This window comes from Chanos chanos, chromosome 5 (genome assembly GCF_902362185.1).
Source record: "Chanos chanos chromosome 5, fChaCha1.1, whole genome shotgun sequence".
Taxonomy (NCBI): domain Eukaryota; kingdom Metazoa; phylum Chordata; class Actinopteri; order Gonorynchiformes; family Chanidae; genus Chanos; species Chanos chanos.
The window spans coordinates 47,008,451-47,033,064 of NC_044499.1; the positions used below are offsets into that span (position 1 = coordinate 47,008,451).

The 24,614-nt window shown below is 46.2% G+C and overlaps 1 protein-coding gene across 1 annotated transcript in view; it reads right to left on the minus strand.

Annotated features, from left to right (window-relative positions):
• trrap (transformation/transcription domain-associated protein) overlaps nt 1–24,614 on the minus strand; it is a 63,544-nt gene that overhangs the window by 24,011 nt on the left and 14,919 nt on the right. The window contains exons 23-54 of the mRNA XM_030773537.1: nt 24,342–24,559; nt 24,021–24,218; nt 23,589–23,849; nt 23,146–23,307; nt 22,803–22,899; nt 22,375–22,496; nt 21,639–21,809; nt 21,363–21,431; nt 18,981–19,100; nt 18,614–18,733; nt 18,081–18,245; nt 17,568–17,749; nt 17,160–17,358; nt 14,593–14,721; nt 13,587–13,853; nt 13,065–13,271; nt 12,458–12,616; nt 11,868–12,002; nt 11,571–11,681; nt 11,255–11,401; nt 9,187–9,400; nt 8,602–8,727; nt 7,769–7,915; nt 6,116–6,315; nt 5,455–5,576; nt 4,711–4,924; nt 3,884–4,063; nt 3,448–3,594; nt 2,237–2,356; nt 1,104–1,391; nt 614–751; nt 224–336 (exon numbers count right to left, since the gene is read on the minus strand). Coding sequence (XP_030629397.1) covers nt 224–336; nt 614–751; nt 1,104–1,391; nt 2,237–2,356; nt 3,448–3,594; nt 3,884–4,063; nt 4,711–4,924; nt 5,455–5,576; nt 6,116–6,315; nt 7,769–7,915; nt 8,602–8,727; nt 9,187–9,400; nt 11,255–11,401; nt 11,571–11,681; nt 11,868–12,002; nt 12,458–12,616; nt 13,065–13,271; nt 13,587–13,853; nt 14,593–14,721; nt 17,160–17,358; nt 17,568–17,749; nt 18,081–18,245; nt 18,614–18,733; nt 18,981–19,100; nt 21,363–21,431; nt 21,639–21,809; nt 22,375–22,496; nt 22,803–22,899; nt 23,146–23,307; nt 23,589–23,849; nt 24,021–24,218; nt 24,342–24,559 — 5,248 coding nt within the window. The remainder of the gene's footprint in view (nt 1–223; nt 337–613; nt 752–1,103; nt 1,392–2,236; nt 2,357–3,447; nt 3,595–3,883; nt 4,064–4,710; nt 4,925–5,454; nt 5,577–6,115; nt 6,316–7,768; nt 7,916–8,601; nt 8,728–9,186; nt 9,401–11,254; nt 11,402–11,570; nt 11,682–11,867; nt 12,003–12,457; nt 12,617–13,064; nt 13,272–13,586; nt 13,854–14,592; nt 14,722–17,159; nt 17,359–17,567; nt 17,750–18,080; nt 18,246–18,613; nt 18,734–18,980; nt 19,101–21,362; nt 21,432–21,638; nt 21,810–22,374; nt 22,497–22,802; nt 22,900–23,145; nt 23,308–23,588; nt 23,850–24,020; nt 24,219–24,341; nt 24,560–24,614) is intronic.

Here is a 24,614-nt window from a genome sequence, read left to right on the forward strand (position 1 = left end):
ACAAATATCTCGCACACCACTGTGAAAAACCGGCCGAGTCAGCTCGACTCTCTGAGAATACGGCTGTAGGGTCACTCTCTCTCTCTCTCTCCCTCCCTCCCTCCTCCTCCCCCCACCCCCCCCCTCCTGGACTGGGCTTAAGCTCTTGAGCCAAAGGGTGAGAACAGATAAACACTGAAAGCTTTCACACACAAAATCTCCCGAAAGATGAAACGACTCTCACCGAATCCAGTGATCCTCCCATAGCTGGTACTCGGGGAAGATGGCGGGCGAAGCGTTGCTTCTCTCGTGCTCTTTGCGTGCCTTCTCCATGGCCTTCTCGTACGTCTCCTGGGCCTGGAAACGACGGGGGAAAACAAACAAACAACAAACAAACAAACAAAACGGTCTTTAGATATCATTGACTGAGACCTCTAACCATTCGCGTCAAAAGCATCAATCTCAGTAAGAGTATTCAATCGAGGATCAGCAGCAAGTACTCTTTACAACGGCTTAGGAGGGCTGTGATAGACACACGCTCATCTCAGAACAGCACTGGCAGGAAACTGATACAAAAGACAGACGTTCGTCTAGGATGTTACGGGGAGTCAACGGAGGATGGAGGAGTCTGTACCTGCTCGAAGAAGCCGTGCTGTTCGTAAGCTATGGCCGTGCTGGTCTCTGGGAACTTACAGCGCTTCTGCCACAGACCTGCCCACATGTCCTCCTCCTGAAGCAGAGAGTACAACTCGGCCAAGGAGTCCAGGATCTCCTGAGGGGATTCAATGAATGGACAGATAGGAACACACACACGCACACACAGAGTTACTATTGAAAACACTTACCCATATTTTTGCCAGTCCCTGTACACGTATTTGTAAAATGAAGGACTATGTGACTCGCTCATACTGAAATACTGGGTGAAAAAAAAACCCTCTTAACTGAAGTAAAGGATGAATCACAGATAATTTCTGTATTCAGAAAGCAGCTTTACTCAGCGCCACAGCAGCCAAGAGAGTCACGACCCTTATCAGCCTGTGTGTTATAATCTCTAATGATGACAACTAAAGAACATTTGGATTCAGAGCTGTGCGTGTGAGAGTGTGAGTGTGTGTGTGTGTTACCTGCTGAGGAGGCGTGATGCTCTCCTGCTCGTAGAATTCGGTGCTTTGTTTGGGTTTGATGTGAAGGCTTAGACCCTTCTCAAAAGCCTGCTGCTCTAACATGAGCGTGGAGCGTAGCCACAGGTTGTGTGTCTTGCCCAGGTACTTGAGCACGCATGGTCGGATGGGGATGGGGGGGACACACTGAGACATAGCCTCCACAAAGCAGTTCAGGGCGCTGGGCTGGCAGTCTCTCTGTGCCTGGTGACTGCCGCTACACAGGAACGGACCCATCTCCCCTGACAATGCCTGCACAGAGGTTAGTAAAATCAAATAAATAAAAAAAAAAAAAAAAAAAGGTAGTCTAAGTGCACTTAAAGGACAGGCAGGAGAGGTTTTTAGCATCTATTCAGGTATTGAACATATGCAAACATTAAAATGTGGTAATCCATATTTATGAAATATTTACTTTATGAATATGCAACAGCGAATATGCCAAAAAAGCAAATGAAAAGGGGTCAAACTGCATCCACAAGGTTCGTAATCATCTGAAAGAGGGTGAGTCAGAAAATGTGTGTCCTAAATCGTTTTTTTTTTTCTCCCTCTCCCATTTTGGGGGGGGGGGGGTGAGGGAGGGGGGGGTCATTTTCTATTTGAGATGTGTTTAAGAATTTATGGTCTCGTAATTCCAAATCAAAGCCCATAAATGAGGATGTTCAGACATCTGGTACAATAAATTCCTCTATCATATATTTGCATAAATGGATTAATACCCACTCATAACCAAAAGAAAAAGGGCTTATTAAAGTGAAGCGGTAAGTCCAGGACAGGCAGGATGAATCAGATCCAGGGAGAGATTGAGACATTAGGCATCAATATGACTCAATGACGCGTAGGTGCAGCTGTGGCATTTAGTGATATGTGAGCAGAAATTCCTCTGCATGTTGGGGTTGTCGATTTAATTGGCTGGGAGAATGCTGTGTGTGTGTGTGCGAAAGAGACAGACAGAGATGAGTGTGTGAGGGTGTGTGTGGTGAGGAAGTCACATGCTGTTGGTGTTCAAACAGGATATTCTCCGGGGTAGTACTCTGTGTGTGTGTGTGTGTGTGTGTGTGTGTGTGTGTGTGTGTGTGATGATTGATCGACTGACTCACATGCTGCTGACGGTCGGAAAGGATCTTCCACAGCCGTGGGAAGAGCTGGATCCAGGTCTTCTCGGCGAGAGGAGTGGAAATGTGGCAGAGCTGGACCAGGGCATTCAGTAGAGTTCCAGTCTGTCAATCAATCAAACACATACACATCAAATGAGTCCCGACTCAAACGTCTCAGCCTGTTTCAAAACTGACATTCACATCTACAGTGTGATCAGAAATGGGATGTGATGGGCTCTGTATAATGTGTAACAGCTTCAGCAAAAAAAAAAAAAAAGTTTTCAAAAACACATTACTTAATTTAAAAAAAGAAAAACACCTGTGAGTGTTTTAATCTGTTTACAAAACTAAAATTTCCCCACAAACCGATGTGATCAGAAACATTTGGAATTCTTTGCTGCCCAGTAAGAACCGTACTTCTCTACTGTGAGGATTATGAATAAAGAAATGAAGCAACGGGGAAGAAAGGAATACATTATTAAACGAAACTAAATGAATATTAAAAAGGGAGGGGGAGAAAAGTGTTCATAGCTCTATAAAATGAGCAAAAAAAAAAAAAAAAGTTTCATTTGTTTCTTTCCTTTTTTTTTTCCTCCCCAGCAGTTCCTCTTAGGCATTACCGGCAGGGTCAGGGCGCCAGACCTTTTCACTTTATTATTTATCTAAGCCTGCCCGAGATCCCGCATATAAAACAGCGCCGTGTCCCGGATTAAACAGAAATCAATGACTAGGTGACCTCCAAGCGGAAAGGGAGATTTCTGGTACTGGGCCAGATCAAAAGCCCTTTAATGGAAACGTTTATGGGAAGGGATCCGCGCCGGAGAACAGGTCAGTAAAGACGAGGAGAGGCCGCCTGCCAGAACAAATGGCCCGTCCGCACAAAAGCCTCTTACCGACCGCACCGGTCAAACCGTCTTCTTTCATGTGTGGGTCGGTGTTGTCTGATCAAAGCCGTAATCACCACCAGTCTGCGCAAATGGGATTTGACCGTGTGTGTGTGTGTGTGTGTGTGTGTGTCTGAGATCAACCCCTGTTCAATGTGCCTTTGTGAGCAAATCATAAATATCATCCGTAGCTGTGAGCTATTTTTCTTTTTTTTTTTTTTTTTAATCATTATTTTTAGCGCGTGGAAAAATGTGTCATTATGCGATTTTAACGGGCGGACTCCGAGTCACGAACGCAGGCGCGGCCATATGTTCGGAGGCCTCGCTCACCTTGACCTCACGGAGGGAGTCCAGGAACTTGTCGTGGCGGTTGGTGAGCATGTGGAGCTGGTTGCCTGCATCTCTCTCCGCCTGCTCCTTCGTCTTTGGGAGACTGGTCTGGTCCCCCGGGGCCAGCTCAATGTCTATCTCCACATCCTACAGAGAGCAAGGACATGAGAGGCCTCATGGATTCAGCTTAAGAGCCTGTCTTACTGAGAGAGCGGTGATGAACACTGTTTATTACATATCTCAAAAGAATAATGCGAGAAAGCTTTTTATTATGAATAGAGACATGAGATAGGGAGAGAGACTTAAAGACGTTTAGGTCAGAACTTCCTGAGAGCATATAAATGATATACGGTAGCAAACAAAAACAATGGGAGAAAAAAAACAAAAAAAAAACACACACACTCTTCATCAGCCATGTCTGGATGAGGTCACTAACCTCCTCCTTAGTCTCGCTGTTCTCCCTTTCTCGCGGCTCCTGTTTGACGTGCGTTGCCATGGCGAAGGCGGCGCGGTCGTGGCTGTCGGCGAGGTTGATGACATTGGTGATGGAGGGCAGCATGGAGCCCTGACAACTGGTGCTTATGACGGTGCCTCGTTCGCACACTGCCAGTAACAGCTGAGGAGAGAAACAGACGCTGGGTCACAGGAGCACAGTCTGAAACCTCCACCATTACTCACACACACATCTGCTCCCCATGACTGGACTGGGAAGAAGAACACTCAGATGAGAAAGACCTGGGGGGGGTGGGGGGAGGAGGGGGGTGTTGGGGAGACAGGGCTTTAGAGTCAGTTAGCCCACCATTAGGTTTCAACGTCTGCTTCAATTAATGATTAAAAATATAAGAAGGTAGATTACTGATGGACCTTAGGAACACTGAGGGACCACTGTCAGGGCATATGTTCAGATTCATGTCAGCAGCTTGGCAACCAGCAGTGCTGCCAGCGAATTTGCCTCTACTTCATCACGACGCTGTGAATCAACGCGAGCCTCCCCCGCATGTAAGACAGCTTTAATAATTCACCCGCAAAACAGGTCGAATTGATTGTGGATGCGAAGGATGGAACTTTCCCCGGGTGTGATCTGCAACCCCCTGCCCTGTCCCTCATTCGGAAAAAATCAAAGGAATACGAAAAATTTGCTTCACACTGCGACAGAGGCAGAAGCAGATTTAAAGCTTTGTCCGACCACGCAGGCCTGCCTCGTAACCCCTGTAAGGCAGATGATGGGAAGCAGTACCCTGTGAGGAGGTGGTTAGACCCTACCTCGATGCACTGTTTGATCCAGAAGTGGCTGCCCATGGCCTCCCAGTTCTGGGAGCAGCAGATGTAGAGGAGCCTCTCGTACACGCGTCGCTTCATGGAGGCGTCGAAGACCTCGAAGAACTTGGCCCTGATGTGCGGCTGGGCGCAGCGGAGCCCAGACAGGAAGGCAGGCTCCAGTTTCGATGTGATGTCACTTCCTGAGAGACTCTCATCTCTGGGAGAACAGTTGACGTGATGACATGTCAGAACACTTAAGAACAAGACGGCTTACATCAAAAGTGAAAATTTATCGTAAAATTGATGATGGGTTTCAAATCTCCTTCACTAAGCACATGCAGAATCAAATACAGTCTAAGAGGAACACGTTTGTGTTATGTGTCAGATATCAAGGCTATTGGCGAGCAGCGGGACCAAAAATTCACCACCTGCCGGTAAATTTCAACAGTGCAACTGTGAGCAGGCAAGGTTGGTGCCCTGATACACGGTTACGATGCAGAGCCTTGGCTTTGACAAGATGTATGGAAATAGGATATATAGCAGTAGACCAAAAATTCTGCACTCAGACTTGGTGGCAGTGGCCTCAAATGTCACTATGCCCCACCTGCCATGCCCCCGCACCCCCTCGACCTCACGAGCGACCAGAGCTGGCCCCGACTCGCCACGTCGAGAGGCTCTCCCGTCGCCATGGCGACGGATGAGCGGCCGGCATGGTCGCAAAACCCCGTGATTAATCGGCGTAATTACCTGTAGACGTAATTAACGAGGTCCAGAAACTGGGCATTCAATTCAAGGTCGTCGGGAAAGCGCTTCTCAATGTAGGTCATCATTTTCACCAGCAGAATGGACTTCTCCCTAAGGTTAGGCATCTGGGCCAGGAGAAAGACAGAGACAGAGCAAGACAGAGCGAGACAGGTGAGAGAGACAGGGGGAGAGAGAGAGAGAGAGAGAGAGAGAGAGAGAGAGAGAGAGAGAGAGGGAGAGGGAGGCAGAAAGGGGGGGGGGTGTGAGGGGGTAGAGATGATACAGTCCATTTATCTTTCATCTATCAAGAGCACTGTGCAGAACCTTTGCTCTACTCTTTTCTCCCTGTCTGTTCTCATACTTCAGGCTAACAGCAGAGACCTCTGGGTTGATCCAGACCTGCACATGGAAGCAGAATACTGAATGCCTCATTTGTATCACTATGGGAATGTTTTTGAGGGTTTTTTTTTTTGTACATCAACAATATTAGAAAGGGACTACTTTCACCACAATAAGCTCCATATAAGGATAATGCATTGAAAAAAAAATTAGTATCTTACATCTGAGGTTTTTTCACCTGTGCCTTGGTAGCTTTATTTGCACCTAAGCGCAGCATAACTGTTGAAAGCTGTCGTCATTTAATTACGTAGGTCAAAGAACGTACCTGATTGGCTGCCATGGGGGAATTGTTCTTGACCCACTCCTCAACGATCTTCACGACGGCTCGTAGAATCTTTGCGTCAGGAGATTTCTCGATTAGAGAGGTGAGGATGACCTGGATGAAGTTCTTCCTCATCTCTATACTCATCACCGAGAGACGAGTCTTCACAAGATCCAGGCTCAGCATCACCAGCTCACTGGTCACTGAGGAAAACAGAAATCAGGCACAAAAAGTGACGTCGCTGGCCTGATTCCAGCCTCTTTTTGATCTTTATTTACCTCTTCACGCATTCTTTGAGGACGGATTTCTAGAAACCTCTCTAACGAGAGCAATTGCAAAAATGGAATTTCAAAACATTTCAAGCTTTAACAAATGAAAATATCAAAAGTGAAAGCCCATAAAATGCCTCCTCGCTCAAAACAGTGGAGAAACTGATTGAGTTTTAGCGTGGAAGAAACGTACGCGCTTTTGGAGATTTCTACGTTATGAATTTGAACAAGCCTTCGAATTGCATTTTATGGTTGACTTGAAAGTGGCGAAAACGTGGCCTTGCTAATCAGCTGTGGCGGGAAGAAGAAGAGAAATGCATAAGCGTACGACTTGAAGCTCAGAGCTGACTCATGCTGTACTGAGGTCTGTATCAAGAGTCGCGGTGACTTTGCAGCACGAGGATTTTCATTCTGCTCCAGAGTGATTCTCTCAACAAGACTCAATGTCATCTTTATATACCATTTATGAATGTAGATAGAATCAAATTCTCAGTTTGGGGATTGAATGACATGTCTGAATTTTATTTATTTTCATCGGGTTTTTTTCTGACTGCAATCTGTTTTCAGTGCTGCCTAACGTTGCAGAGCGACACTTTCACCCGTACCTCGGGTTAGCCTACACGTTAGCTGGTCCTCCTGCAACACCCAGTGGACAAACACGAACACCACAAGCAATGGCTTCACCAACAACTCATTCTCACACTCCAGTTCCAAGGTAAGGTTCTTCTCTTCTTTCTGTCCTCTGCCCCCCACCACCTTCTCTTTTCCAAAATTATCTCTTGAACTTGAAGTCAGGTGACACCAGACAATGACAGAAGAGAAATGGAGAAGTGGAACATTCCCTGTGAAAGTGTGTATCTGTTCATCTCGGTCTCTTCTGAGACTGTAGGGCCCTTTGTTTGGACCAGACAGTGCCGTGATAGCAGATATCACAGCTCAGAGCCAAGGGGAGGAACACTCGGTTAGATAGGACCATGCCAGGGAAAGCAGCCAATGCCAAAACCTACGTCAGTTTAGCAGGATGCACTGTTTAAAACAGGGGAGAACTTAAGATGACGCACTTATGGTCTGACAATGACTCTCTGGCATTTAGAGAGCAGGTCTACCCACGTGAAGAGCGGTTCCTGACAGAGGAAAGGCAGTTCTTAAGAAAATTATCGTTTAATTAAGTCTTGGCATGCTTATATTCTATTAATTATACACGGCTGCTCCAAAGACCCAGCTTATTGAAATTAACTCAGCCTTTCTTCTTCTTATGGCAGGAAACACTCAAAGTAACGTAAAAAAAAAAAAATCTGCTGATTTTCACCTTCAAAAGGGTCAGGCTTTTTTTTTTTTTTTTTGAGAGGTGTCCAATTCAGATAACTGACACTGGCGCGTTGCTCACCTGTGCTGGTTTCCGTGGCGCCCGGGTTAGCCTGCGGACTGAGGTGCTCCCGAACCATCTTCTGCAGGGAGCGCATGAACACCGAGATGAGCCGGTCGATATAGCTGGAGTTGTAGCTGCAAGCCGACTTCAGGATCATCAGCGTTCCTGGAAGCAGAGAGAGAGAGAGAGGAGAGGAAGTAACACAATGCCCCACAAGAGGGTAAAACTCCCTCTTCCATCGCGCCACTGTCAGGGACAGGCGGCGACATGTGCCAGCTAATGACTCTGGACCCTGGTTCTTTGTCACTGTAGTTGTATTACAAGGACGTTTTGAAGAAATCTAACCGAGTTACCGGGCGTAAAAAAAAAAAAAAAAAAGGTATGAGTAATGCATTTCTTCGGATGGGGCTCGGGGGAGCAGAGACAAATGTAAAAAGTCACCCTTGGCGAGTCACATACATCATATGAGTGGTGAATGTAACTTTATTCTTCTGGCAGGACACGATCTGAAGGCTTTTATTGACCGACGATGCCGTTTTTGGGCTGATATCGCATCGCACCAATTTTAGATTGTTATCCGATCGCTTTTTATCACCTCTGGTTCGCTTATGTGACGTTTAAAAAAAAAAAAAAACAAACTGCCTACTTTGCGTAAACCGAGCATCTATTTTCAGCGACTTCCCTCAAAAAAAAAAAAAAAAAAAAGATTGAATGAATCAAACTTAAAACTAAATAATCTTCCCCCCTTTCCAGTTACCATAAAGTACACATGCAATACATTTTTTTTTTGTAACTTAACAGTGATATGTCTCTCGCAAGAGCTGAATGAACAAGGCTGAGAAATGTCTTACCAAAGAGTTGAGTTGGGTTAGCGCTAGTGGCTTTCTCGTAATTGGTGAGACCCTCGTAAATGACCTTCCCCACAGCGGCATACAAACACTCCAACTCCTCATATTTAGAGGCCACAGAGGAGGTGCCTAGAAAAGGAGGTGGGGGGGGACCTTCAGTGACATTTATCAAATGAACAATTACCTGTGTGTCCAGTCAAGCGCTCTGGGACGAACGTTAACAAGGCAACGTCGGTTCTGCAAACAACTCTACAACGAGTGTATTCACACACACACACACCTTTACACTTGGAAGGATAAAAACATTGACGCATTTCATACACACAGAACCTTGGGCAAACCTCTGTGTGGCACAGTAGGTACCATTAGGCTAAGAGTGAAAGCTTTGAGAAAGGGTGAGAGACATCAGAGACGTGTAATTTAAATTGAATAAAGTGCATAAGAGTGTATAATTTAAATTAGATTTTAATCATTTTAATTTAAATATTTATATAATTTAAACATTTTATGAGGGAGCACATGGTAGGGTTTGGGTCTGTGTGTGTCTGTCTGTGTGTGTGTGTTTTGGGGATTGTGGGGTGGACTCACTGGGCTCCGTGGGGAAGATGCTCATGAGACGAGAGAGCAGCGAGTGGACCGCACGCAGCACTTTGGTGTTTCCACAGGTCATGCAGGCGGCGATGCCCCGTTGGAGGGGCTTGAAGTGGGCCAGGATGGCCTGGGACTGCAGCACCGTCAGCAGGAAGCTCAGGATCTCCAGTCCAGTGCAGATATTGGAGAAATTGGCCTGGGCTGGCTGCTCCTGGAAAACCAGACACACGCACAGAGGAGGTGTTCAACAAAAACAGCCAATTCCATCCCATCTGCCCACTGCTTCTTTTTTTTGTTTTGTCTTGTTTTGTTAAGTTAACTATTCAAAAGACTCGTAATATATATATATTATCTGTAAGCCTGGCTCTCGGTATTCCAAACACTTTTATTTCTTAATCAAACAATACTAGGTAAAAAAAAAAATTGGCAATTACAAAGCATAACCTTTCCATATTTGTCTCAATGTCTTTCTATATTTCCCTTAGTATCTTTCCATATTTGTCTCAGTAAGCCTTCAGACAATGAGAGGCAGTTGTGAGGCTAAGTATGGATTGTGGGTTACAGGAAAGGCAGATGTGGGTCCCTGGAGCACTTCAATATCAGACACATCTTCCCCCCTAAGCTGAGTCCACCCCTGCAGCCGCTACCCTAATCACTGACAAGCCTGCACAATGAGATGATAAAGGCCGCCCGATTTACAGCGCTGTTCATTAGTTTGGATAAGAACACCAGGCAGGTACTACACACTCCCACAGGGGTCCCTGGGGCCTCACACACACACACACACACACACACAGAGAGTGGCTTGTTTGTCAAAAGAATGCTACTGGCTGAAAGAGAGAAGACCTGATCCTCAGTGATCCACTCAGAAAGAAAGGCTAGAGAGAGAGAGAGACAGGGAGACTAAACTCACAGCGACCAGCTAATACTGGTAAGCCTACCAGGAGCAAGGAACTGCGGAAACAAAGAAAGGTTTTCTCAAATTAAAAAAAAAAACGAAGTACTCAATGTAATATTAAAAAAAGCAAACTTGCAAACCTTCAGGCGGTCAGGAGTGGGAGGTAAATTTACACTAACAGACCAGCTCACAAATTCAGTTACATTTTGTGCCATGTTATCAGGTATATAAACATGTTAACAAAATAAACACGGAGTAATTTTAGAACGTCCTTGAAATTTTGTGTGCAGCAAAACAGCACACGGCCAAGTAAACTTTGCATTTTGTTTTTGTTTTTTGACAAAACTCAAACTTTCTTCTTACAGGCTGAAAACTGAATCTTTTACCAAGGACGGCAAGAGAAAAATGAAGTACATAACTACAGTTGTAGACAGCTGAAGGCCAAACATGAAGCATTTACAATAACCCAGGGTCCAGTCCTTTTGTGCAGTGACTGTTTATTACACACAAGAGTACTACAGCCCCATCCGATCCATGCATTTCTATCAGGGACCGCCGGAAACCTGGGGGGGGGGGGTATCTAGCCATTACCGAAACCACGTCTGGATGAAAGAAAGTACGTGGCCCAGATACGACGACGAGGAAGAGGAGGACTGATGAAGGAGCCGTGCTGGTGGGTAAACCTGTTTAACTGAAAGCCAGTCTCCCCTCTGACAGCAGAATTAGTCATTGAGCAGTGCGCTCCAAAGAAACAACGAAAAAAAAAAAAAAAACCCATAAGGGGAAAGGATATTGATTCGGCTTGCATCAAAACCGCTGTTTGAAATGGAACGGAAGAGAGATGAAGAGGGATTGCAGAGAGACAGAACAGGACAAACAAGACTTTTGAGAGGCAGAACTTTTCCCCCCCCCCATTTCAAAGAAGAACTGTTTATAAAACCTGGGACACACGTGTTTTGAAGAAACTTAACGGCATCCGTAACCAAAATGTTCCAGGAACACTGCGAAATACTGCCAAAAAAAAAAAAAAAACCTTTATCAAAGACCCCCAGCCAAAAAATCTTTACCGGCCCCTCTTTCAACTGAAACGGAACTAAAACTTTTTTTCTTTGCGCTCGCCTTCACGGAGAGACCCAACAGTAAGCTGAGGTTGTCATGACGACTCACCACGGTCATGAGCAGTTTGTCAAACCACTGCAGTTTAAGCTCTGCACGGGGCCACATGTCAGGCCTGAGGGCAGTCTTCATCAGAGTCACACAGCGACGAGACAGCAGCTCACCGGGAGAGCCTGCGACATTGGCGCTGTCGTTGACCTGCGCAAAAAAAAAAACAAAACAAAACCCCAACACATTCAACATCAGACCCCAAAAAGAAACATTACATTTACCATTAGACCTTCAACCACAGGGAAGAATATGTAAAGACCTTCAACCACAGGGAAGAATATGTAAAGTGCTCAAAGTGGCTTCAATCCATGCTGACCTGGCAGGCGATGCGAATGAGGAAGTTGACCACCGTGTCTGTGTGCTGCTTCTCCACAGGCTTGGTGAGGAGAGACTCCGTGCCCGGGAGTGACTGACTGCGTCCAAAAACCTACAGCCGGAGAGACAGTCAAAAGCGAAGACAGTCAAAAGCGAAGCTGGCACAACGCCGTAGAGTGTATTCAAAACATGCCACCGCGAATGAGCGCGGGACGGAAGGCAGGAGTCGATTACTGCGGTCGTGAGCCGGAGACCTCCAGCTCAGCGGAGTAAACCAGGAGGTGTAAGGTTTCCTTACCGTGCCCACGGCTCCCGCGGCCGTGCGGAACCTCTTCACATCCTGACCCGAGTCCACGGACATGCCCCGTTTCACGGCGCCGGACGCCGCGCTGGTGCCTTCTCCTCCGCCTGCCGGATCAGCCTCCGACTCAGGCTGGGGAGACATCCGAGTTTAACCAGGGCTCAGTGACCTCGTTACGTTACGTGCATTTACATCTGTTCATTCAGCAGACGGTTTTATCCAAGGCGAAATTCCAAGAGAGGCAAACTACAAACCATGTAGCTATTAAGGAACTGTCTGCGGCATAAGGGCCACCGCTAAGTTCAGTATTACACCAGAAACAAGTGCCAGAAATGTTGATGGAAGTAAAAGAGTGAATTACAGACAGACAGACAAGTAGAAACAATGCCAGGGTTACAAGAGCATGAGGGAAGAAGCAGCGATTTCTTTCCATTTACTGAGGTCATTCCTGCAGTGTTTATAGATAAACTCTGCTCATACAAAGGGTTCAGCTGAATCTTCCAAATACACAACAACATTATAATCTCCACACATAGTGTAACTGTCTGAAACAAAAGGCCAACCGACTAGAGACATTAGTCTTATACCTGCTGGTCTTTTATTCTCTGAAGCTCCCATTTGATGACCACCTCTGCCAGGTCCACGGCCAGTTTCCTCTGCTCTATGGTCACGCTGGGCGTGAAACCCAGTCGCTGCATGGCACTGATCATGTGTTGCACCAGGTGATGTCTCACAGGATAGTACACCTGAACCGAAACACAGACACAGCTCAGTACAGTCTAAAGCTCCAAGCTGACTTCAATGAAAACAAGTTATCAAAGCAAATGGTCATGAAAGAACAAAAAGTGTTCTGCATTCTTCTATATCGTTCAGGTCTAACAAGTTCATTACTGTTGGCACATTGAAGAATCCTGAGAGAGACTAAACATAGATAAACATGTCTCACAGGATAGTACACCTGAACCAATACACACACACACACACACACACACACGGCTCAGTACTGTCTAAAGCTCCTAGGTGACTTCAATGAAAACAAAATTATCAAAGCAAATGGTCCTAAAAGAACAAAAAGTGTACTGCATTCTTCTATACCGTTCAGGTCTAACAAGTTCATTACTGTTGGCAAATTGAAGAATCCTGACTGAGACTAAACATAGATAAATGTCACCAAAGAGGAGAAGGAGAGCGTACTCTGAAGTGCTGGACAATGAGGTGCAGGATGTGCACCAGCTGTGGTACAGTGTGTCCTTCTTCCACGATGATCTTGCGGGTCCAGTGGGTCAACATCTGGTGGCCGTCCTCCATACGGGCGGGGACGGCCGGGGTTAGGATGGCCATGGCCTGTCGGACGATGGCCCGTGCCTCCATGGTGTGTGCCTTCAGCAGGCTGTGGAAGACCTACACACACACACACACACAGAGGACATACGATCACACTCATGGCCTCTTCATTAGGTAGCACACGGAAGAACTTTTTCAGGCAGCGAGTACGTCAATTTCCGTCGTTGTGTCGCGAAAAAGGTCTGACGTTCAAGCCCAAGCGCGCTGAAGCGAGCGGGTCATTTAAATCGCAAGGCAAAGTCTACCAGGCGATACTACTCATTATATCACGCATCAGTCTTTTTTTTTTTTTTTTTTTTTTTATGACTGCTACGGTCCTTGCCATCAGCAACCAAATCGCATCTACCTCTACCTCGACCTCGGCCTTCTCACCTGCAGAACGATCTTTTTGTGAATGGCAAACTTGGCGATGATATGGGCGAGAAGCAGGTGGCCGCTGTACTTGCAGGCCGGGTCCACGCAGGCTTTGGGGAGCAGGCAGGGCCACGCAAAGGTCATGAGGCGACGCAGCTTACTGTTGCGACTCTTGTTGTTGTCGTGGATGTGGTGGGGCGCGTGCTCCACCAGCAGGGTGGAGAACTGCAGCAAGTAGATCCGCAAAGAGTCCAACAGGTCGGCCTGCTTCTCCGGATCCAGAACCTGCAAGAGCGCAGGCGGAGAGAAGGGTAACAAGGGGGCAGGGAACACATCAGCACGGACAGGGTTTAGTATGGAGGCAAACGCTAGACACCTCAGCCCTGTCCTGTTTGCCGCATCTCTGCCCAAAAACGAATACGGAGTTGTTGATGCTGTACGGCTGTTGATTTTGCTAAGGATTTTCAATGCAAGACATGTAAGGACTTAAATCAAGGCTTAAAAAACAAAACTATCCAGGGCCACCATTAATGAGATCGATAAGAAGGGAAAAAATATCAGTAGCTTCCTTAAATCTCCGCAGCTCCATACAATGCCATATTTGGGGGAGGGGGGGGGGGCAGACAGACAGAGAGCAAGAGAAAGAGAGAAAGAGAGCGAGTAAGAGAGAGAGTGGGAGTGAGAGAGAGAGAGAGAGAGAGAGAGAGAGAGAGAGAAGGAGATTTGAAAGGCTCATAAAAAGTGAGCAGCCTTCCTTCTCTCTCGGTACAGATAGCGCCAGGAGGGAGCGCAGACAATCAATTTCAGCGTGAAACAAACGAAGCTCATTAACCCCGGCTATTGTCTGCGCCATAATCGGATTGACTTAAAAACAAACACTATGACCTTTCCTGTGGCCCTGACATTTTTCCCAGGCAAAATAACAGCCCCGAGCCTCTTCCTTGATGAACATGTGACTTGATGAAGTGAAACCGACAGGTTTGCCATCAGTAGTCGACGTGGGTGCCGGGAGAGTAATGGTTACCTTGGTGATGAAGACACTAGTGATGCTCTCGGGGTTGTCTCCCTCTGGATTGGGTGGTCCCAGTAACTGCTCCCCCTCCCCTTTCTCAAAGCTGTGTAAGAAGGCCGGGTTCAGGATGTGCTGCAAAACCTGCAAAAAAAAAAAAAAAAAAGAAAAAGACCACCGTTTATACCAACACACCTGATAAATGATAAATAAACGGCGGGAAATCCACTCCATTAACACGCCAAACGTAACCACGGACGCGCCGGACTCAGGGGATTCGTTATGGAGAGGTTTGAAGTCCTAAGCTTGAATTAGCCATTGTCAAGACCATTAACCACATTAATCAAATCACTGCTTTAAGACTTAAACTATAAAACTTCAGTGCAGCCTGAGCAGAAGCCCCGTTACAGTAAAGCTGTTCAAATCTACGGCAATTAGCGCAAGAAGTGGGACGCGCGTGAGGCGCGGCTCTTCATACGTTTGAGGCGCGGGGGGGGGCCACAGTTCGTTGTGAAACTCTACAATATTAATCACGGTGACGGCGCCGGAAAGTCACGTTAATGACATTAGAGCACTCGCGGTCCCCTCCGGCTCTGCTCTCTGACAGAAAACAGAGGCAAAATATGAAACTGTGCATTTGTCTAAATGGCTCCGCGCATCAGGCAGAGAAGGGAAAAAAAACAAAAAACAAAAAGAGACAAAAAAGACAAAAAGAGAAGAGAATGTGCGTCCTCTAAAGAATACTGAACAGGTGAGGGGGTAATCGGTGACTGAGAAAGTCCTAGAAAAGAGGAGACTTTTCTTTCAGCTGTACGGGCTGTACATATTCTCCATTCCTCATCTTCATTTCCGTCAAACGTTCATTATTCAGAGAAGATCTGACATCTCCGCAGCCGCAGGCTCGCGTCGACGAGGGCCTTTTGTCGACTGCACAATCAGAATCATTTCAACTCGACGAACGTTCCCAGGCAAGATTTTCCGATATTCGTCGCCTTTGTTCTTCGGGGTGTTTAAAATCTATTCAATAATAATAATAAAAAAAAAAAAATCTATTCAAATACACCGTACGAAAACAATTCTGTTGTTATCTCAGCGATGACAATAGCAGGCAGAAATAGCATCTGTCCTGTTTACTAGAGAGAGTACAAATACAGGAGCAGGGACGCTTTCAGACTGCAGGTGCGCTTTCATTATTCCCCCCGTACCCTAACGAGCACTCTCACCATTAGTGTGAATGATAAACGGCACAGAAAACACCCCCTCGTTTTGTCTATTAGGTCAGCACCGTGCCCCCTCGACAAAACAAAAAAAAAAAAAAAAAAAGCCAGCGTTCTCCGCGAGGCGCGGCCGAAAATATGCATTACGTTCAAAACACACAGCTGCCGCTGAGAATGGCATTTGTGAGTATATGTAAGCGGAGAAAGAGAAAGAAAACGCTCATGAATTTTATCTGTTCGGGCTCGAGGAGCCATTTAGTCATGCCCGTTTTACAGACGAGACGGACGCAGCTACGAGGAGGAACGACAAACATTTTGTCTTCTCTCTCTCTCTCTCTGTCTCTCTCTCTGTCTCTCTCTCTGTCTCTCTCTCTGTCTCTCTCTCTGTCTCTCTCTCTGTCTCTCTCTCTGTCTCTCTCTCTCTCTCCACAGTTTTCGAACTCTTAGTCATTTTTGATTTCGCTGAAAACGAATAAAACGTCAGCACAGAGGCACTAAAAAAAGAGCCAGCGGAAAGAGAACGAAAAATATCGACAGAGCACCTCGACTTCAGACGCAGCAGAACTCCTTGGCTAATGACACGGCCTTGCGTTCACTTCCACTGGGCCCCGGCACGACATTAACCAAGAAATTAAAAAAAAACAAAAAAAAAAACACATAACTTCTCTTTAGCGAGGAGGAGAGACGATCCATTTTTAATTCCTAATCCTTAAAACAAATTTTCACTAACTACATAAGTCTTATACTTCTGTAGGGTTGATAAAGGGCAAGTTGAGGCTCAAGAGCTTTTGGCCATTAGAGTAATGGGAAGATAAATATTCATTAGAGAGTTAAGCTGATGGTGGAGACGGCGTGTCTTTGAGAGCCTAGCCGAGTGTGTCAGGCAGGCTGCGCGACTCTTCACCTGCTGCCCATGCATATTCAGCAGGCCTCCCCTTCTGCCAGTATTAGGCGCCCGTCACCACGGGAGCGTGACGGCTACGTGCTCCCAACCCGGGCCTTGCCCCTCTCAGTAATTAAACACAAGCTTTGTGTTTGTAATGCTCGCCGCGGTGCAGAGAAACACTGGTCCATGTCACAGAATCAGTCACACTTCTTTTGGGGGGGGGGGGGGGGGGGGGGGGGGGGGGTGATGAAGGGAGGGGGGGGGTGGGATGAGGTGAGGTGTGGCGGGGTGGGGTAAGTGTGGAGGTCGTGACAAAGTCGTATCTAATCACACCACTCTCGCAAAAAAAAAAAAAAAACCCACAAAAACAAATGCCAAAAAAAACACTTTTTAAGAGAAAAGACCACGAGTTAAAAAATATGAGTTTTTATGTTTTAAACAAAGACAGTGTCATGACACGAGCTTGTTGGCAGTCTCACCTTGGCTTTCAGCTCGTCGTTGAAGTGGGGGTCGTTGAACTCCACGAAGCGGAAGAAGAGCGCCCGTTTTTGGGCGATGCTGTAGTTCTTAGGGATCTCCTCCTCCATGTACTCCTTCAGGAAGGTCATGTTGCAAAGGAATCGGCCGGTGAATGCTCGCAACAGCTGGAAGAGCAGCTCGATCTCTGAGTAATTACGCCTAGCCGGGAGTAAACAAAGAAACAAACAAAAAATGAGTAAACATTATGAATATACATTAAAAGATCAGCATCCAATTAAGGGTAATGACATTCTGCCACACCCCTGCCGCATCCCTGTTTCAACTTTTTCCAAACAACTTCTTTCACCAAACAAACAAACAAAAAAAAATAATATTAAGACCATAAAGTCCATCCGTGGTGCACATACTTGCAGTAGCTGAGTAAACAGTAGGCTAAGAGTTTGGGCTCCTTCCAGTGTGTGGCTGCCATGTTGTCTTTGCGGTGGCGTTCCTGGAATGCCTCGCTGACCCACACACGTCTCAGCTGGCTGACCAGGGAATGCTGCCCTGCCAACCAGCCCTCATCGTTCTTCACTATGATACTAATGATCTGAAGGGAAGAGGAGGAGAAAAGTTACACAGCAATCCAGACACGGCGCTATAAAGATCCCAAGCTAACCCTACCCACACCTATTTCTCCTTACAATAAAAAAAAAAAAACAACCAAACAAAAAAAAAAAAAAAAACAGGCAGAAATAAGTCAGCCTGTTGAGAAAAGGTTTGCGGGAAAAAAAAAAAAGGTCTGAGTTATTACGAGTATAATTCATAGCTCTTGATGCCCGATAGCATACATATTGCTTCGTGGAAAAAAGAACCCTACTGGTTCACACCGACTGGCTCTGGATCGTCTTCAGCGATCACAATTATACACTTCATCGCACCTTAATCGCCTGGTACTGCAGGTCTAGACGAGCCGTGCTGGTCGACGGGGAGCCGGGGCGGACTGTCGCAGCGGTGCCAGGTGGGACCAGGAGGGGTACAAAACGGTTTGGGTTTGACGCCAGCACGTCCCGAAGAGGCTTTGCGTCTTTGTGCTTCAAGAAACTCTGCGAGAAATAACGGAGAGTTAAACTTAATCGACAGCATCGTTTGTTCCTCATCGGTTGTTAATCGCGCCAAACAACTACAAGCACACTGAAATGAGGTAAATTCAGAAAATCGAAATCTTCATATAATCCCTTATTGTCAATAAAGTGAAATCCAAACCAAAAATAAATAAATAAATAAAAACACAAATACATACACAGAAAGGAGTGTTTGGCCATTTATTAGCCAAATTGGAAGAAAGACTTTAAAAAAAAAAAAAATCTTACAACTTCTTAGAAATCTTAGAATTTTAGAACATCAGTCTGTGGTTTTGGGGGGGCGACTGAGGGATGCTGCAGTGGTGCTGAGGAGAGAACAGAGATGATACCATGAACATGCGGCTCCACTGAGGGTCGTTGAGCGTGGCCTCCATCATAAAGAGCTCCACCGTCTGAGAAGGGTGACGGGTCAGGAACTTAATCAGAGGCTCCCTGAAGGGACTGCCCGCCTAGTGGCCACAAGAAAAAACACGCCAGCGTAAGACACACACATAAAGCCACAAAGGTCACATCTAAAACACATTCAGACAGAAAAAAAAAAAAAATCAATCACAGCGTTAAAAGGAATCATTTATTAGTCGAAGATTAGCGAGACAATTATCCACAACATAGATATATTGCCTGGCATTTCAAGACTGAATGAGCAACGCTGAGAGAGAGGAGAATGGGGCCATCGGTAAAAGCGGCACGCTTTACCTCTATGAGCATGGCTCGCTCTGTCTTCATCACCACCTCCAGGAGGGGCTTGACCAGCGTCTGGGGAGCGGCCGGGATCAAGTGGAAGAGGTTGATGATGGCAGAACAGATCTTCATCTCCTGTGAGGAAGACAGTTAAGCGGGGAACAGAACGCATTATGAGTGGTCCTGGGTAGAAAAAAAAAAAAAAAAAAAGAGAGTTGCCCTCCGGTGCTATACACAGTGCTATGTAAGGTGAGGAAAAGCCAATCGGGATACATCCTCGGGAAAAACACGAGAAGGGTAAGAGAGGTTAAAAAAAAAAAAAAAAAAACTATTTTTGGATACGGAGAGGCGGAGGCGATGTACGAGATTTAAAAGCTCCTCTCTGAAAATTCAAAATCCTTTACGACATCAACACGATCCCGTTGAATTAAACAGTACGTTCGGACATAAAGATCTGTACAAACCTTTCAAAAAAAAAGACAAAATAAATAAATAAATAAACAAACACATAAATCAATAAATTACAAACAAACGAACTAACTACGCTGAGAGGATTACCGTGGCAGGCTAGAGAGGGACCAATCTTAGCAGCACACTTGAAACTCAAGGTCAAAACACAAAACACACAGAGAACACAGAGATACAGAGGACTACACCAGCACAAATTCAACCACAACCACAGTGAGTGCACAGGACCGGGGGGGAGGGGGGGAGGGGGCGGTTTGGTCCAACACCAGACCCATCTCACCTCAACACCCTCCATTGCAGGCTGCGCCAGAACAGGAGACAACGGACAGAATCAGCAGAGCAGTGGAAGGGGTAGGGGTGAGGGTGGGGGGGTGGATGGTTAAGTGTGTGGATGTGGAATGACTGTATTAGGAATGAGTGGGATTGCAGTAGGGGTGAATGATGGGTTTTGTGTGTGGATGTGTTAGGTGGCGTGTGTTGCATTAGGTTAGGAAGGAATCAGCAAACAAAACAACTCTACAGAAAAATCACTTCCCGGAGGGATTTCAAAACGTTGGCTTTGAGAAACGTCTATATCCAAACTACACAGTGACAATTCAAAGGGAGAAAGAAAGTACGCACGTCTGTTGAATTAAAAAGGTTTTGAACGAAAGATCATTTTTAACATCCTCACACATCGAAACAGCTGCTCTGTAACACTAAAAGGGTTTAGGGATATTTCACTAATTGTGTTCAGTGCCTTTTTTGTAACAGCACAAAAAGTGACCCGGGCTCTCTCTCTCTCACACTCACACACTGAACTATAAACTCATCCAATACTAAAGACTCTTGGATTTCCTTCTCTTGACCCTGGCTAACCCCTGATTCACTGTCATGTGGAGTTAATTTTGTAAATGCTTAAGGAATTCTACAAGCTGGAGGAACAGAGGCTAAATTTGCATGAAATTAGGACACACTGGAGGAGAGAGAGAGAGAGTAAAACTGAGAGACAGAATAAGGGAGAGTCAGAATAAGGGGCGGGGGGAGAGACAGAGAGAGAGAGACAGAATAAGGCGGGGGGGGGGGGGTGTCTGCTATTTCAGGCATGCAAACGGTAAGTGTCTTCCTCTCACCTCTCCACTCCTCTACAAGGTTATCAGTGTGGGAGATAAGGAGGATCCAGCTCTCTGACGCTCGTTACCAAACCCACCCCAGGGGACACTGGCGCCTAATTAATCATTGATTGTAATATGGCCATTCACACTTCATGTCTGAGTGGTCTGATTTGGGACGGAGGAGAAGGCCCTAACACACACACCCCTTAGCTACCTCATCTTCCTCTGCAAAATACACACTAGAGAAACAGGCCAAGCTGAGAACCTGCTTAGGAAACCCTTGGAAAGCAGGGAGTTCCCACCATTTCTATAAAATGATATAACCACACTCTAAGAGCCACCATTACTGTGAATAATCCCATATTCACACCACCATAGCTGAATAATTTCACAGTCACACTGCCACGAAAATAATACTTTCTTATCATTGCAAGCAACGAATAAACCCTGGATTATACTCACCCTGCCATGCAGGAAAAAATTCACTCACCGACATCGTTGCAAAGAAGCCAATGCTCAACACATTACAGCAAATAATCCCACTATATTCACACATTCACTGCTGTAATAATCCCACTATATTCACACATTCACTGCTGTAATAATCACAATATTCAGCGTCAATGTAAATAGGCCAAATGCCATCAGAATCAAACTGCACTTTCACTTTCACCACTGAATAATCCCACTGTCACAACTACATTACTGTATATCATCCCACTGTCGCACTTCTATCAGAATAAACCTATGCTCACACTGTCATCACTGTAAAATCCAGTCATCACAATGGTATCACTGTAAATAATCCCAGTCATCAGTATGAACCTGTACTCACACTGCCATCACTGCGCTGTCCTCCTTTATGTGTGATCACCACCACCTCCATCCATTTCCTCAGGTGTTGCTGTTAAAGGAGACAGAGAGAGGCGTCAAACCCACTGCAGTTTGTTTTCACGGTGTTAAGTCCTTAGCGTAAACAATTCTGAACTGTAGTGTAAAAAGTAACTGTGTCAAGTGTTAGAAATCAAGACGCCACCTCCTCATTAAATGATTCTCTGGTGTGTCAAGAGTGACGGCTTGGTAATCTGGAGTTCGCTGCGTGTTCACCTACCATCATCTGGTCACAGAACTTATCGTTGAAGGAGTTGGGGAAGAGTCGTGTGACCGAGGTCAACCTGTTGACCACGTTAAGGGTCAGACTGCGATAGTCTCCCAGCATCATCAGCAGCGGGCGCATGTGGGTGTGGATCTGATCCACCTCGATGGTGGCCCCCTCTAAGAACTGCAAACAGGGGAACAGCACACACCACACGTTAAAGGCAAACAAATGAGGTGACGTTCCCCACGATATTCAAAACGATAAACAGAGACCGTTTTCACCGCTTACGCTCAGAAACGAAAAGTTGTTTTAACTTACACGGCGGTGCTTACTCTATGGAAGTAATGTATTAAAAAAAAAAAAAAAACAACAACAACCAAAAAAAGGGTTTATAAAAAAAAAAAAAAGAAAGAAAAAAAAAAAGGGCAGCCTGCATTTCAGGCTCACGGCTGTGAACCCTGGAGGCTAAGAAAAACTCAAAACCTAGTGCATCTCCATTAGTGGCAGAAAGGCCACTCCAATAAAGCCAATGTCGGCCGTACACAGAGGGATGATGCATCGCGACCACATTCATTTTACTTTCAGCTCGCCCGTGCCTCACTCCATCCTCTATTGATTTTCCCTGGCAGAACTCATTAGTGGTAGGAGGGCAGAGACAGAGCGAGAGAGCGCAGGAGGGAGGAAGGGAAGGAGGGAAGGAGGGAGATGTGGATGGAAGGAGGAAGTTGTTGAGGAGGAGAAAACTGACCTTTCTCATGCATGCCTCTCCAGCCTCCTGGAGTTCAGAGTTGGTGGAGTTCAGGGCCTTGAACAGAGCGGCGATGATCTTCTCTCTGGACTGAGGCAGGTAGTTGCAGGCTGCCAGGGCGTCTGTGCACACACACGCACGCATACACACACCCACAGGATCAGAGAAAAGCAGCAAAGGTTTCACTGCCTGAGGCAGAATGCAGTGCTTACTTTAATATATTCACAACACTAACATTTGAAAACAAACAAAAAAAAAAAACTGAGTTGACAGCTCCTCAAAAGTGTTATTTTCAAAAAACTTCACGAGACCTTGCTGTTGTTGTTGTTGTTGTTTGCGTGGAGGCACAATGAACCTGAAATATGTGATTAGAGTTGAAGTGACAAGTTTTGAGATGGACTCTGCTCATGGGCGGGAAATCTACTCACTGAGAGCTGCGATGCGTAATGGCACCAGAGAGGGCAAACTCTTATAACAGGGCAGCTTCATCAGAGCGGCGTCTTCAGCTTCACACAGATTCAGCAACTGGACAGACACATAAGCCATCAGACTAAAGCCTTCTAATCCACCACACATACCAAAGCCAAAAGACACTGAAATATGTAATCCGTTTCCCATGTTCGACACATTTCTCGAGAAAGGACGCATTTGATGATGTTTCCAGTATTCCTTCATTCTAACTGCAATTAAAAAAAAAAAAAACAGCAATAACATCTCCTAAACAAAACAAACAAACAAAATGGACAAATAAAAAAAAAAAAAACGACCCACCTCTGTGTAGAAGACTTTGTGCTCCACAACGTTGAGGTCCATGGTGAAGAGGCGAGGCTGTAAGGTGGTGCAGAAGGTATTCCCCTCCATCAGGCCGATCTGAGCGTTGGCGGGCTGGTGACGGAGAAGATGCTTCTTCGGGGGAACCATATCTTGAAGCACCTAGAGATACCAAAGGCATGATTTATAACTTCACCTTCTGATGGATCGACGAACGTCAACAAAAGCCCACGACCATGAAACTAGCTAACTGAAATGCATTGGCTGGAACTTTCTCCATGGCCTTTATAAGCAGGCAAAAGAAAAAAAAAAAAAAAGTAGCTTCTTCCTCTTGCTCACTAAGGCATTGGCAGGTCAGTTTTTTTGACGAAAGAGACAATCAGAAAAAGCCACAGTGAAAACAGTGGGTCTCTCAAATATAGGCGCTGGGCTGGCAGACAAACCTCTTTGTGAGGCTCCATGATGATGGTGACACTCTTGCCGGTGACCTGGGCCAGCACCTGCAGGGAATGCATGGCCTGCTTACGGACGGTGGAGTTCGGGGAGGTGACCTCCCGCACCAGGTCGTGGGTCACCATGTGGAAGGATTTCTCCTGAGCGTTAAGGAGCTCCTCGGTCTTCTCGTCATCTTTCAGCGGAGTGGCACAGCGAACGAGGAGCTGCTCCAGTGTGGTCTTTGCCATGGCAACAGCGCCGTTAGACACCTGGGAGGACAGAAAACAACACTGTTAGCTTCGACTTAAGAATTCTGCCAGCAGTAACCAGCGAGTCCAACAGCTTTAATTAAAAGCCGGAAATCTGAGTCAAATGCCACAGGGAGAGCGAACGTGTAGGGAAGACCGTGCGAGTACTGAGGACTATTCAGGGGATCCTACCTCTCCTGTGAGGTCCATCATGACAAAGAGCAGGGCCTTGAGGAAGGTCAGCTGGTTCTGCAGAACCCAGATGAGAGGCAGCCTCTCCATGAGGAACTTGATGGAGACGACTCCGCCCAGCTTAGCGTACCAGGCTTGCTCGTAACAGCAGGCGCAGAGGCGCTCGACAATGTAAGAGAAGAGGGGTAGCTGGCACGCCTAGAGAGGAACACAGCACAAAAAAGAAAAAAAAGAAATCAAGACCCTGCAAAAGACCGCAGATGACCATAAAGAGATCGTCGAAGATAGAAGAGAAAAAAAAAAAAAAAAACAACAACTCACCCTCTCCTTAGAACCCAAGATGATGCTAGCTACATCGAAGATGACAGCCAGCGCCACCTCCCCGATCTTACACAGCTCTTTCTCCTCGTAGGCCATGCAGATGGCGATGGCATCTATAAGCACTAAGGGATCCATGCCCTTGGAGCCATTCTCTTCACTGTGGAACATGGCAGTGCTGGGCTGACTACCTGACTGGTAGCAAGGCAGCAGGAAAGGACCTAGGACACACAAATCACCCAACGTGAGCACAACCGCCCTGTACTGTCCACCACC